General features: G+C 46.9%; 1 protein-coding gene across 1 annotated transcript in view; it reads right to left on the bottom strand.

Annotated features, from left to right (window-relative positions):
• Positions 1-6,460: 6,460 nt before the first annotated feature.
• SLC17A7 (solute carrier family 17 member 7) overlaps positions 6,461-15,754 on the bottom strand; it is a 58,048-nt gene continuing 48,754 nt past the window's right edge. The window contains exons 10-12 of the mRNA XM_083411540.1: positions 15,376-15,486; positions 12,856-12,983; positions 6,461-9,484 (exon numbers count right to left, since the gene is read on the bottom strand). Of these exons, the coding sequence (XP_083267666.1) occupies positions 9,125-9,484; positions 12,856-12,983; positions 15,376-15,486 (599 nt within the window). The 3' untranslated portion in view covers positions 6,461-9,124. The remainder of the gene's footprint in view (positions 9,485-12,855; positions 12,984-15,375; positions 15,487-15,754) is intronic.

The raw sequence follows: 15,754 nt of genomic DNA, 5'->3' as shown, positions 1-15,754 counted from the left end.
CTGGCGTTTGTCCAAAGACAGCTTTCCAGGTCACGTGGCCAGCATGACTAAACAGCTTCTGGCGCAACGGAACACCGTGACGGAAACCAGAGAGCATGGAAATGCCGCTTACCTTCCTGCTGGAGCGGTACCTATTTATCTACTTGCACTGTGTGTTTTCGAACTGCTAGGTTGGCAGGAGCTGGGACCGACACACCGTCATGGGGATTCGAACTGCTGACTTTCTGATTGGCAAGCCCTAGGCTCTGTGGTTTAATCCACAGCACCACCCACATCCCTATAACAAGGATAGGTAACCCTTTTTTGGCCCAAGATCTGCATTCCATTCCGGCCCACCTTCTGAGAGTCACATGGTGGTGGTGGGCGGGGCCAGAGGTGAAAGTGGGTGGAGCAGTGAATGTCAATGTTATCTCTGGACAGGAGGCAAATGTCTGCACCTACTCAAACACTCTTTCCTCCATCTGGGCAATCAGGAAACGTCATCAGAGTTCAAGGTCACCTCCTAAAAACACTCAGGAACTGAAGCTGGACCGAGAAGGAGGTGTGGCCTGGAGATAGGTGGCGTGGCCTGAGAAAGCTTCCAGAAGCCAAAACAGACTTTCTGATGCTCCTTACCTCGGGATTATACAGTGGAAATGATGGCAAAGTATTTTTACGTTGCTTCACAGCTGTGCTATGTTCACCGCCTAGATACTCTTTAAGTGTGCGACATATAGTCTATAAATAAAATATATGTCACCTTGAGCACCTTAGCTGAAATTTTAGCTAGAAAGCAATAAAATAATCAATAGAACAGGGTAGGAGCTGGATTCTCTGTTGAGAGGAGTGTGGCGTAGATCTAAGGAGGCAGGAGAGGTGGGTTCTGGGGTGGGTGGGTGGGTGGGGTAGGGGAGAAGTCAGCCTGTTTCTTTTTAGGCATGAGAACAAGTGAAATTCAAGCTCGGGTCACCTTGTCCCCTCCCTGTCTGCACCGAAGACTGATCTAAGGCGATGGAGGGCTGCGCTGCTGAGCCAGGGGAAATTGGAGCTGAGTGCATTGGCATCCAGCTGCGACCAAAAAGGCAGGAGATGCAACCTGTGCCAGGCTTCTCAAAAAAATGAAATAAACTAGCCTGCAGTCTGAAGCCCATGTGCACGGCACAGGTGCAGTTTAAGAAACCCATGATTTGCTTTACCAGTGATATTCATAATAGGAGCTGGGGCTGGGTCATTCACTGGGTTCTATGGGAGGAAGCAGCAGTACTTGGAAGCCACCTGCCAACCCGAAACCGGTCTGCTTGCAAGGTTCTGTGGCCACAGTCCTTTGCCTCTAAGGCTAAAGTCACGCCATCAATTTAAAGCAACATGACACCACTTTAAGCTGTCATGGCTTTCCCCAAAGAATTCTGGGAGCTGTAGCTTGTTAAGGGTGCTGGGGGGTGTTAGGAGGCCCCCTGTTCACTACAATTATTTGATTATTAAACTACACTGTGAGTTGTATCTCTGGGAGAGGAATTGGGGCACTGTGTAATTCCCAGCACTGTATAAGTGCCTGATGAATGAACAATAAAAAGGGGGTCTGGAGGGGCCCTTTATTGAACATTGATTTTGATTGGTTTGGCCAAGTTCCAGACATATAGAAGTCATGGGTTTCTAAATTCACACACACTTCTGTCCTCTGTCCAGACAAGCAAGAGGCAGAGTCTGAAGGGGGGTGGGAGGAGAGAGGGGGGGCCTGTAGGGTTGCTTTTGGCCTTTAGGCTTAAAGTTCCCCACCCTGGCTGAGGGAGCTGTAAAGATTCCAGCCAAGGTTGCCAGCCTTAAATACTGTAAAAAAAGAGAGAATAGGCCATGAACCCTGAAAATACTATGGAAATAATGATGGCGTTGACTCTGAGCCCATTTGAGGACTTGGTTATTGAGTAAAGGATGTGTTATGTACTGAAGTTCTCACCGTGGGCCAGCAGGGGGATACTGTAGATAGTTTTCACGCAGGTCCACATATGCAAATAAGGAATTGAAAGTGACGTTCAGTGATTGGATAGTTACAGAAAGTTGTTACTGTTGCGTTGTAGTTGAGCTCTATATAAGCAGGTTGGCTGAACCCTTCAGTTCAGTTCTGTTCTGGCCTGTGAATAAACAAGAGCTGTTTGAAGAATCACTGTGTCGTCTGATATGTTCACCCACAACTTAACAGGATGACAACAAGGAATAGGGCCCTTTCGGTGGTCCAGCCTTCATTTCTGTTTGTGGAACACTCTCCCAAGAGAGGCTCGCTTGGTGCTAACTTTGACAACGTAGCAGAGCCAGACAAAAACTTTGTTTCTATCACCAGGCATTTGAGTGTTGATTTTATCACCCTCGGGATGATTTCATTCTTTAAATTATTTTGTAATAATCGTGCTCATGGCTGCGAGGGAACACGATTTGTGGATTGAGGTATATTTTCTTGATGTGTTCACCAGATTTGATTGTTTTATTGTGCATTGAACTCTGAATTTGTGGGTTTTCTACCTGATGTGTGCTACTTTATATTGTACGCCACCTCTAGACATGTTCAAATAAGGCGCTTCATAAATACGAAGTAATAATAATAGAGATGTGTGATGATGGAATATAACTTTTCATGACATTCTTGAAGAGATAGAACTCAGTTCACGTAAAGTAGGATTGGAGGATAAATTTGATTCAGTCCACGTGTAAAGACGAACCAACTTAATTCGCAGTTTCTGGAAAAAAAATATGCAAACTGAAACATAGCCATCTTTCCAAATTTGCACTTCTCTGAATTTTGCCAGACAGCTCTCCATTAAAGTAACATACACAGAAATGCACAGACTAGACTAAAGCCTGTTAGAGAAAATCAAAAGCATTACTCCAGGGGGAAACTGCTTTGCAAAACTGCATGCTAAAACAGTGACAAATTTTTGTGAGGGCTTGAAAAACTGATTTTGAAGTGTGGCGACTGCTAAACTAAGAAACAGAGAACCTGAAATTGACTCCTTTATCCTCCCCACAGCCTCAAGGCCTACTCCGTGAGATTCTGGGACAAGACTATCCCAAAGATCCCTGGTGAATCGACTCTGTGTACTCTCCCCTCTGCTCCCAGGAGTACACACCGCAGGGTTTTGCAGCTGTGAATACCTGAGCAAGCACCAGCACAGCAGGAACCTGAGTGACCCTGAAACGATGCAGTTTCCCAGCGGCCAACCTGAAGCTAGGCTGAAAGGACACGACACCGGCTAGTTTATCTCCCCTACAGTTCCTTTTGCATCTCTGATCTGCCCTGCCTGAACCTCTCCCTCGGCTCCCACCCTGCCCCTTTCCTCCGCCTAATAATCCCTGAGCCAACTGTCTATTCCTGGTTTAATCCGGCTGCAGCTGGCCAGCCACGTGCCAACCTAGCTGTCCCCTCCCGCCTACAGATAAAGTTGCCAACTGGCAGGGCGGGCCGGGAAGCAACCTGACTTGCTCCTACCCCTTTAACAGAGGGGTGGTTGATATGTAAAAAATAAATAAATCCGTAAGCAAAGCAAAGCACAGCTTGATATCAAATGGGTTGTAAAGGAACAGTTGCTGGGCCTGCTGGTTCCGGAAACGGCAACCTTACCTTGAGGTGCCTGGATACTGGCCTATCTCTTGCTTCTCTAGATTACTAGGATGGGAACCTGTGACCCTGAAGAAGAAGAAGAGTTTGGATTTGATATCCCGCTTTATCACTACCCGAAGGAGTCTCAAAGCGGCTAACATTCTCCTTTCCCTTCCTCCCCCACAACAAACACTCTGTGAGGTGAGTGGGGCTGAGAGACTTCAGAGAAGTGTGACTGGCCCAAGGTCACCCAGCAGCTGCATGTGGAGGAGCGGGGAATCAAACCCAGTTCACCAGATTACGAGTCTACCGCTCTTAACCACTACACCAAGCTGGCTCTATCATCCCTGCAGATGGTATTGGACTCCATCCCTGACCGTTGGCCATGCTGGCTGGGGCTGATGGGTGCTTGGGGTGCAACTGGCTACCCCAGCTCTGTGTTGTCTACAGCTGTGCCCTGTAGTTCTACAAGTGGGGGCAGCGAGAAGAAGCAGCAGAGTGGACTGCCCCTGTCCCGAATACTCCGTTCCATTGCCGCTCTGCCTCCCCAACAGCCAGAATTCCATAGCCACAGAGCATGCTCAGCTCTTGATAGGGTGTTTCAAGAGTTCTCCCCTCTCCTGCTTAAAAGCTGCTTCTTTAGAAAAAGCTCAGTACTTCTGCAAACTTTGTGGGGTTTCGCCACCCCCACCCTACAAGCCTCCCTCTTGTGGATGGATGGCAATGGCATCTTCAGCCTGACCCTGAGAAACAGAGGGAATTAATGGTGTTCAGACTCTGTTTCTGTGCCCCTAGCTCAGGGATTCCAGTCCTGGGGACAGCCTCTGTACATTCAGTAGGATTGTCCTTTAGGGATGAGCTCCTTGTGTGTGGATAGACTAGAATGTATGTATGCTGAGCTATGATATGATAGGATCCCTTCCCTTATAGGGATGTGGGGGGTGGGGATCTGATTCAGTTTGGAACTAAAGGGGCACTTACCTAATCTGCACTTTTCAAAACAACATGAGAACTGAAACGCACCCATCCTACAAAATTTGCATTTCTCTGAATTTTGCAAGGCAGTTCTCAAGCCAAGTAATGTGTACTAAATGTGTACATATGTGTACTAATGTGTACATATACTAGGGGAAAGAATGCATTAAAAATGTATATATCTGTGAATGCTTTAGACAAGAGAACATTGCACTGCAAAAATGTGTATATTAGGCAAAAGTGCATATAAAAATGTGTGTGCCAGCAGAAATCTGACATTAAAAATAAAAAAAAGGCTAACGTATGGGGAACCATAGAGAAGTGAACCTGAAACTGGAAAAATGAGAAACTTGAGAGAAACTGACAGATTTACCCATCTCCATTTCCTGTTATGTCACTGCCCATGTCAAAATGCTGCCCAAAAGGTAGAATAAGCATTTTGTAAACAGGGGTCCTCAAATTTTCTGCTTCGGGGCCCACTTGAGAGGGCTGAAAATTACTGAGGCCACCAGTCACAAAATAGCAGTGTTGGGCCAGAGCCAGTAACAAAATGGTGGCTGAGGGAAGGCGGTTTTTCCTAATCAGGTAGCAATTACTGGCAATTGTTTTCTATTAATATCTAATGCATTTTTTGAATAGGCCACATTCTTAGCCACAGTGACTTTCTTGTGGTAAGGAGATGTGACTTCTGTAGTTAAACTTTCTTAAAGCTACGTACAGACGTTGGCTTGGAAAGTATCATGACTCAACTTTTCCATTTGCTCAAAGGTTCTAACTGGAGGTGGTGGGATATATATATATATATATATATATATATATATATATATATATACTCTCCCCTCTGTTATACACACAACCCTGAAAGAATTTTTACTCATCTCCTGCCATTTCTTTCCCCCTTCTCCTTTCATGCTTATGCCATATTCCCCTCAAAAGTCGCATCCACTTTCAAAGCGTTGCGATACTAGTTTAAATCCCCTAAAGAATTCTGGGAGCTGTAGTTTAAGGGTGCTGAGAATTGTTAGAAGGCGCCTACTCCCCCCACAGAGCTACAGTTCCCAGAGTTTGGGAAAGGGATTGTCCAACCACTCTAGAAATTGTAGCTCTCTGAGGGGAATAGGGGCATAGCTGTCAACTTCTCCTGTGAGGAATCCTATTCGGAATAAAGGAATTTCCCTTAAAAAAGGGAAAACGTTGACAGCTATGAATAGGGGTCTCTTCGTGACTCTCAGCACCCTTAACAAACCTCTTTAAATGTATGGTGCATGTGCAGAAACTGTGACTGACATTATATGAAAGAGGCCCAAACTGATCATAATTGAATAGAGAGTGGATATATGGAGAAATTTCTGGGTGAAGGATAGTCAGGCAGCGGCAGTTCAGTCCCCCAGCGCCACGTACACAAGCACGCTCCTTTCCAAACCCATGTTTGGTTTCGTATATAATATTTATATTTATATATTTACACAAGAACAGGGTATTTATTCCAACTGTTTGGGGGTTATCCAGGGAGGGAGGTTACACGTACAGAGCAAACGCCAGACAGACCAACCAACCCACAGAGGGAACTTTGGGGCAGAGGGGGCTGAGGAGGGAAGAACTTATGGGGTAGGGGGGAGAAGAGAGCCTTTCCCTAGCATGGGGCCTGGACGCTGCCAGCCCCTTGCTATTCTGGGAACAGGCTTTTGTGAGACTGGATCAACTGCCGCAAGGAGCTGAGGGATTATCGGAGGTGCCTCTGGAACATGGCAAACGACTTGCACTCCAATGAACTCAAGCAAGTCAGTTTCCGATGCAAAAGCTGCAGGTGTGTTTTGGGGTGACCAGAAACCAACAGCTCCGCCAACCCCAGAATTTGCTGACGCTGTTAGGAATCATTTCCTAACAGAGTGCTTTACAATCTTCTTTGGCTCCTCTGAGGTAGCCCGCTGTCCTTTTTGTATGCGTCTGAATTGCTGAGGGCCATTTTAAGATGAAACGCTCAAAACATCTCAGACCCTAAAGCAGTATTTCCCCAACCTGGTGCCCTGTAAGATATTTCAGACTACAACTCCCATCGGCTCCAGCCAGGGAGCCACGCTAGCAGGGGCTGATGGGAGTTGTAGTCCGGAACATCTTACAGGGCACCAGGTTGGGGGTGGTCATCCTAACGGAACATTCTAGTGTCCACTGGGTAATGCTGGCTCCTGTCGTGGTGCAAAAACCCTACGTTGTGTTCACACTAAGGCAGTTAAAGCACCTTGCAGCTCCAATGGGAGTATGTCCCATTGAACTCAGCGATGCTTGCTTCCGAGTAAACATGCATACAATTGCACTGTAAATAGCTTGTGATGCTTACAACACGGATAACTAATTTGCGCTTACACAGTATGTCTGTACTACACATTTAAACCAGTCCCTGTGCCCTCTAAGCAAAGATCTCTGGGAATTGCTGATTTGATAATGGTTCAGTGTGGTATAGTGGCTGGAATTTTGAAATTTGCCCAGGGAGACCTGGGTTCAAATTCTTCATTCAACTACCGGTTGAACTTGTGCTAGTCATTTAGCCTAGCTCACGGGGTGGATGTGAGGACAAAAGGATGCAATCACCTTCTGGGAGTAAAAAAGGGGTGAAAAGACAAATCATAATAATAATCAGCTTTGTAAGGAGAGTATCCTAAAAAGCGGGATAGAGATCTATGAACTAGCTAAGTAAAATAATCAGATCAGCACCCTCGGGTTCCAACAACCCCCAGGGTTCTTTGATAGAAACCAAAAGAGGTAAAACACAATACCACTAAGCTGCTTTAAATTTGTAATGTGGATGTGGCGAGTTTCATAATGTTTCACAGCCACTCAAAACTGCACTTGAAACACTTTTAATATACACTGTTTTAAGCATAGTGTGAACCTTTTATCATGTTCTAATTAAGAATCTAGAGCGGGGGGACGGGACCTGTGGCCCTCCTATTGTTACTGGACTTCAACTTCCATTGACCCTGACCATTGGCCCTGCTGGCTGGGGCTGATGGGAGTTGGAGTCCAACAACACTTGAAGGGAGCATAGCCACCCTTTGCCCCCCACTGAGGTCTTGGATTATAATTTTTTTAGGTTGTTTTTTTTAAATTTAGGTTTCAAATAATTTTGAAGCACTGTAAGCCTGAAAGCGCTATAACAACACTGTGTGAACACATGCCTAGAGTTATTTCTGGAGCGAGTAAAGGGGGGGGGCTCTTGAAACTACCATCCATAAGTATTTGGGGGCGGGGAGGTGGTGTCACTCGAAACCACTATGCAGATTTTCACTTGTCCATTGAGAAAACGTCAAACCATTGTAGCACTGAAAGCATTTTGTGGCTTGGGGGGGTGGGAGAAACACACATTTACAGCGACAAGCAAGTGGAGTATTTAGAAATGATGGCCTGTGGGCATTTCTAACGGAGAGGCTGGATTTGTGCCACAGAAGAAGCATGGCTTGACTGGTTCTCAGCGTAGGAGCAAGGGGTCTGCCTTAGGGTCAAGGTGAGCTGCTCCCCGCCCCCTCCTCAGTGCAGGGTCATTTTTGGCGCATGAATGCTGAAGGCATAAGATGCTCTGCTCCTCACAAATTAAAGCTCCCCAGATACATTCACAGGAAGGGGAAAATATCTGATTTGTTCCTAAGAAAGAGAGAGGGGCCTGAGGCATAGTCTAAGGCAGTCTTCGTCAACCTGGTGCCTTCCAGGCATCGTGCGCTACAACTCCCATCAACCCCGGCCACAGTAGCCAGGCTGGCTGCAGGCTGATGGGAAATGTAGTCCAAAACACCTGGTTGGCACCTGGTTGGCGACAGGCTGGTCTAAGGTGCTGAAGCAGTGAGTGGCAGAGTGGGGGCGAGGCGACCAAACACAGCTCCATCCCGGGGGGGGGGGTGGCGGATGCTGAATAGAGGCGCCTGCTTCACATGGAGCCAGACCACCGGCCCATCTAGGCCAGTACTGTCTACTCTAGCTGGCAGAGGCCTTCCAAGGCTGAGCCAGCCATCTTTCCCAGAGCCGTTCCTTGACGTCCTTTGATTAGAAGAGACTGGGAATCAAACCAAGAACTTGATGTATGCGAAGCACATTTTCTGCCACAGACCTATGGCTCCCTCCACCTGGGTAACCCAGAGGCCATAGGTCATAAATCAGTGCTATTGCGCTGTGTCCAAAGGTCTTCAGTAGGGCTCAAGGGGCGTGTGGGTGTAACTTAACTCCACCCACCCCTTGCCCCCATATCCTGAGGGTAGGGGGAGGTACCACAACTGGAGGAGTCAGAGTAGGTGGTGTTGGGTCTGTGTGAGGCATGGCGGTTGTCATGACAACACACGGGAGCCTGTGGAAAAGGAAGGAGGGTGGTTTGGGGTGTGTGGGTGCCCTTGGGTGTTTTTTTACCAAGGCGTATGAGGCTGAAGAGGGAGGCAGTTTTCAGTGGGTCTGGACAGTTTTACCAGAACTGAGGGGTGGGAGGGAAAGGACGGTAAAGTGAAAGAGGAGCAACCTAAACATAGGCCTTTCCCCCCTCACTCCAGAGGACTGAACCAAGGCCCCAGCACCCCACGCGGAAGGAGGGATGGGGCATCTCTACGACAAGTCCCGCTCTCCTGGCGTGCCGTACATATACGAATCTTTGCCAGGCTCCTGGACGTATTCTTCCTTCTTGTCCCAGTCAGCCGTCCAGCCTCCATTGGCAAAACTGGTGCTCTTGGTAGCACCGTAGCCCCCGCCGCCTCCTCCCCCGCCCCCTCCTGCGGCCATGCGGGCCGCTTCGTCCTCCTCGTCGATCAGTTCGTCCTCGTTGATGAAGCCGCACTTCTCCTCGCTGATCTCTTCTGGCTCGGCCCAGGGCTGCTTCTCGCCGGAGGCGAAAATCCCATAGAAAATGACACCCCCATAATGCACTAGAGAGGCGATGAGGAAGACGTATTGCCACTCCTCCCGTGTCTGTGGGGAATGAAAGAGGGAAGAGGTCAGTGTGGATAACCGAAGAAAGTACAGTGGTACCTCAGGTTACATACGCTTCAGGTTACAGACTCTGCTAACCCAGAAATAGTGCTTCAGGTTAAGAACTTTGCTTCAGGTTGAGAACAGAAATCGTGCTCCGGCAGCGCAGCAGCAGCAGGAGGCCCCATTAGCTAAAGTGGTGCTTCAGGTTAAGAACAGTTTCAGGTTAAGAACGGACCTCCGGAACAATTAAGTACTTAACCTGAGGTACCACTGTACTTCATTCATTTATTCCAGTGGTTCTTATTGATTGGTCCTCGGACCCCAGGGAGTCCATATAGGCCCCTCAGAGGGTCCATGGCAGGTATCCGTCAACTGTCCGGGACATCTTGTTTTGGTGAGAGTAAGGTAAAGGTACCCCTGCCCGTATGGGCCAGTCTTGACAGACTCTAGGTTTGTGCACTCATCTCACTCTAGAGGCCGGGAGCCAGCGCTGTCCGCAGACACTTCCAGGTCACGTGGCCAGCATGACGAAGCTGCTCCGGCGAACCGGCACCAGAGCAGCACACGGAACGCCGTTTACCTTCCCGCTAGAAAGCGGTACCTATTTATCTACTTGCACTTAGGGGTGCTTTCGAACTGCTAGGTGAGCAGGAGCTGGGACCGAACGACGGGAGCTCACCCCACCGCGGGGATTCGAACTGCCGACCATGCGATCGGCAAGTCCTAGGCGCTGAGGCTTTACCCACAGCACCACCCGCGTCCCTAGGGACTTGAGAGTACAGCACCCCAAAACTCGCAAGATTGCAGTGGCCCAAAAGGCACGTTTTTAGGTGCTGTGCTCTCATGTTGATCATGTGACTCACACAGGTGTGCAGTTCAGAAAACATGCGTTCCGGTTTTGCACCATTGACCATAGTGTCTCATTTGCCCTAATGGACTAGGCCCATTTAACACAGACATGTGATAGGGCCTTCTTTCATAATTAAATTTTCTGTTTTACAATTTAAAGAACTCATTTTTACATCCTTAAGATATCCCTTCTTCTCTTTCCATGGTTCATTTTACATATCATAAATCCCTGTGTATTTTACAAAGACTATAGCATTCAGTATTCCATTATTACACCCATCAGAACTTATTTACACTGTTGAATTTATCAATGTTGCCAGCGTTTTCAGCTGTACACAATTGTTTCCCATATATTCAATAAACGTTTTCCAATCTTCTCTAAACGTATGTTCTCCTTGTTCTCTTATTCTATAGGTTAAGTCTGCAAGCTGTGCATATTCCGTCAGCTTAAGTTGCCATTCTTCTTTAGTTGGGACCTCGCTCATTTTCCATTTTGGGGCTAACAAAACATGGGCCGCAGTAGTGGCATACATAAATAACCTTTTTTGACACCTGGGAATTTCAGTCTGAATTATCCTCCGACAGAAAGGACTCTGGGATTTTTTTTGGGGGGGAGTACATTTTTTTCCAATTCATTATGGATCATTTCCATGATCCACAGTGATAGGACCTTCTCTTCATTGTTGCTTGACCAGGCAATCCTTTTGTTGCCCACCTTGCTGGCTAAAGTGATTTTTGGTGTTGTTGTTTTTCCTTTGGTCCTGGGCCCAGAAGATGCCCAAATTCTGAGTTTTGCACTCTTTGCCTTTTTTCTCTTTGCTTATTCTCTCTTACAATTTAATTGGTGTTATCTGCTGATGCTTCCAACCCGCTTCATCTTTCTCCCTCCCCCGCCCAACCCCCGTTTATATATTCCATTGATTTTCTTAAGTGCCTCATATTGCGTGTGGCAGAAAGGCAGGGTAAAAATGTTCTCAATACACATTTTTTATAAAAAAACAACAACCAAAGTGTGAGTTTAGAGTGTCTGCTATTAGAAAAGAACACAGATACTGTGGGAATATCAGAAATCTGGTAGGGCAGGGATAATCAATGGGATACAATTATCCCCAGATATAAAATATACAGGAAGGACCGAGGGGTTTGCACTGGTAATGGTGCTGCTCTATAGGTCAAAGAGGACATTGACCGCAATAAATGAGAAACCTGAGGAAGGACAAATCCAGTCAAGAATCACTGTATATGGAAATAACAGTCTAAAAATGTAACATAGTACTGCTAACAAAGCTTCTGAGAAGGAGAAAGAGCCATGATAGCTAAGTGAAACATTCATGTTCAGAAGCAACGTTAACATACCTAACATGTCAACGGTATATATCCATGGTATTCATGCAATATTTTAACCGTTTGTGATTCTAAATGTTAACATTGCACCCTGCCCTGGGACCTGCTGGCGAAGCATTAGTAATACAGGAAACTCCCCACTCGTGTGAGACCAGCTCACATGCCACCATGTACATGTGTGGCGCTGCGAAATAAAAAAATAATTCGAACCCAGAAGTGGTGCAAAAAAAAATGGGCAACAATGGCCCAAGAAGAACACAGAAATGGCAAAAAGAGCAGCTAGCAATCCCAGGAGCCATTGCACCGACCTTTGAAACCTGTGGAGAATTGGAGTTTGAGAAAGGAGGCTTGGAGGAAGCAGTGCTTCCCCCCCCCCAAAAAAAAATGTTTACGCGTACAGTGGTACCTCGGGTTAAGTACTTAATTTGTTCCGGAGGTCCGTTCTTAACCTGAAACTGTTCTTAACCTGAAGCACCACTTTAGCTAATGGGGCCTCCTGCTGCCGTTGTGCCGCCACTGCACGATTTCTGTTCTCATCCTGAAGCAAAGTTCTTAACCTGAAGCACTATTTCTGGGTTAGCGGAGTCTGTAACCTGAAGCGTATGTAACCCGAGATACCACTGTACTCTCATTTTCCTACACATATTGAAATACTGCCCCTCAATGAGGCCAAACTTAGATTCACAAAATGTTTAGGGATATGCGTACCCCTGAATCTCCCCCCCAGAAAAAAAGCACTGGGAGGAAGTCTGGTAAGCAGTTTTTTAAAGGGTTTTTCAAGAGTTTCCAGAGGTTTAGAGAGCGTTTGCAGGCTTTCTAGAGGGTGTTCCCGCTATACGTGATTTCATGTACGCGCGGCTCCCAGAAACTTAACCGCCACGTGAGTGAAATGAAACAACAACAACAACAACAACAACAACAACAATGTATTTCTTCTTCTGTCTTCCTTTCCTAGCTGCTCCATTCCATTGCCCCTCCATCAGTTTTTCAGCCTCAACGGTCAGGAAGAGAGCAGATTGTTAGGCAGCTTGCTCAGACCTCCTCCGTGTGTGGCTGTTGCCATTTTGGCTACATAAACGGCACTTGGAGAACCAAATCAGAAGGCTAGAAATTATGGGGACAGGAAGTTCTCAAGTCAAGCAACCCCCCCTGTTTTCAGGAGCTTTGATTCCTACCTTGTGTTTGGTCATAGCTCCAACGATGAGTGGACACACCATCCCTGACAGAGTTCCCACGCCATTGGAGATCCCCATGAGGATGCTGGCATATCGGGGGGCAATGTCCAAGTGATTCACGTTAAATCCTAGAAGCGAGGAGGCGGGTTATAGAAAGGAATTTACATCAGTTTCTCCTCTAACTTTGGAGCTAACGTAGGCCACAGATTGCCTCTAACTGTGAGGCTGCTTCCAGATTATCAATATTTTTAAGTGGTATGCAATGACATACTGGCCAATCCAGGTAGCGCATTGATTGGGAAGTCCTGAACAAACCCGCTTCCCTAAAATGATCAGACTTTTTGCAATAAAGGAAATGACAGAATATACGCCCTGGAAAAAGTGGGATGACACTTGTTTTGAGGACTATCATCTAACCTCCCCACAAACAAATCAGAATGAATGCTGATTAAATAACCAATGTCATCTACTCTCTCCGTAAACATATCAGGTTGTCTGGAAGCATCCAAATGTGTTAAAATGTCACAGTTTAGTGCTAGAACTTCTCATGATTATTCCCCACCCCTGTAAGTTCACGCAAGATCACAGTCGTTTGGTATCAGATTGCAGTTAGAGAGTCCGCATGTAGTTCCCTGTTGCTTCTATGAGATACTTGAAAGATCTCTTACTTCTGCAGTCATAAACAGAAACAAAGTTCAAAGGAATAAGCACGTGGGGCCCTTGCCTTGATTTTCCGCCCTCCTTTTGCGTTTTCCCTAATCATGATCTCCTGAAAGAGGTATCACCCTTATTGCCTCTTACGGAGCAATCCTGTGCTCTGGTTAAAAAAGATTTTTCAAAACCCATTAAATGAAGTACAAAACGATCATCAAAATGATTGAAACACCTGGCTACTCATCCAAAAATGTAAACAGCCACATAGCCCTGTCGGCATTAAAAAAAAAAGAGTTTTCCCAAAAATCAAAAGTAGGGATGCCTGCCAAATCTCTGCTGGAAGAGTGTTCCTTCCACAGCTTGGGAGCAGTGGCAGAAAATGCCCAACTTCTGGTTGAGGCAGTCAGAAACATGGAGGACATCACAGCTCAATGCATATGCCGGCCAGGCAAAAGCACTCAGAGGGCACAGGGCAAGGGGGTTAGGGGGTGTGGTCAAAGGAGAGGGGGCACAGACTAGACTTCGAGGGCCATGCAAAAAAAGGTGCACCTAATGAGGATGAACCCTTCACAGGGTTGGACTATATGGGTATCAGATAGCCTCCATGTCAGGTGTCCCACTGTGTGGGAGTTGTGGGCAAGGATGGGCGAACCTTACTATTTCAGGTTCTCTCAGTTTATTTTTCCAATTCTAAATACCAATCGTAGACTTGGTTCTTTAGTCGGCTGAAAACAAAACAAAACAGTCCTCATGAAAGTTCATCAGCATTTTACTGTGAATTTCTTCTAACTAGTACTATTTTTCTAGAAAAAGAGGTGCCAAAGCTCACCATGAACTTCTCCCTTATTCTCTTAGAATGGCAGTGGCACCCACCTGAGAGGTGCTAGAGCTGAACTCTGGCTGGAAAAAAGCCCTGCTTCTAACATACATGTTTGCATACAATTTCGCCTATTGCTGTTGTACCATAGAAGTCAAACGGAATTCCAAAATGTTTGAAAACCAAAGTGCAGCTTCTGATTGGCTGCACGGAGCTCCTGCAGCCAATCAAAAGCTACAGAAGCCCTGCCGGATGTTCGGCTTCCAAAAATAGTTTGCAAACCGGAACAGTCATTTCCGGGTTTGCGAAGTTCGAGAGCCAAAACATTCAGGAATTAAGCCAATCAACTTCCAAGGTACAACTGTATACAGATTTTTGCAGGACAATTTCCCCTGATATAATGCACTATATATACACATAACATATGTTATTTTCACAAATATATGCATTTGATGCACACTTTACCTCAGTATGTGTTCTTCTATACACATTGCTTGACTAGAGAAGTGCATTGCAAACTTCAGAGAATTTCGCATTTGAGAGCACGGCTGTGGGGTTTGTGTGTTGTTTCAGAAAGTGCAACTTAGGTAGGAGCACAAACTTAATATCTCTCTGATCCCTACTTGTTGGGGGGAAACAGAGGACCTTTAATTTGGAATGCCACAATGCCCTAACACAGGTGTGGGGAATCTTTCATGGCTGGACTACAGTTCCCATCAGTCCCAGCAAGTGGCCAAGGACATAGGAAGTTGTAGTTCAGCAACAACTGGAGGGTCTCACCTTCCTCAGAAGGTCAACCCAGCTCCCTAAGAGCAGTGGCAGAGCTTCATGCTCCGGCACCAGGGGGCGGAGAGCAGGCAGGGGCGGGGCTGGCACACATCTTGGGGACGTGGTGCATCGCCTGCAGGGGCGTGGTGCGTGTTCTGGGGGCGTGGCGCCCAGTGCAGGCAGGGGGGGGCAGCCGCGATGGCACCCCACCAGGATCGCACTGCCGGGGGCGGTGCGCTCCCTCCGCACTCCTCTTCCTCCGCCAGTGGCTAAGAGCTTACCTGAAATAGCAAAACCGCTGAAACCCACGGCCAGAACGAGGAAAGAAATTGCTACGCCTTTGCTGTGGGAATAGCCAACCACTAAGAGGAGTGTGGCTTCCATGCCGAAACCTGACGAAGAAGGAAGAACAGAGAAAGTGAGTGTGGACACACAGCTCCCGCACACAAGCACAGCTGTGTCTATTTTCAACTTCTGACTGCGATCGCGCTGCATAAGAAACTAGAGCAGGGTGTACATAAAACTTACATGTGGCTGTGCGTGCTGCTAATTTTTCTTTGCTAATGGAAGGGGAAGGGTGTCATAACTTAGCAGGGCTGCAAATGAGCCCTAGAGCATATGCTATGCATATAGAAGGCCTCAGTTTTTGGCAATCACAGG

The sequence above is a fragment of the Podarcis tiliguerta genome, assembly GCF_965153285.1.
Source record: "Podarcis tiliguerta genome assembly, chromosome: 13".
NCBI classification, from domain to species: Eukaryota; Metazoa; Chordata; class Lepidosauria; order Squamata; family Lacertidae; genus Podarcis; species Podarcis tiliguerta.
This window is presented reverse-complemented; position numbering and strand designations above follow the sequence as displayed.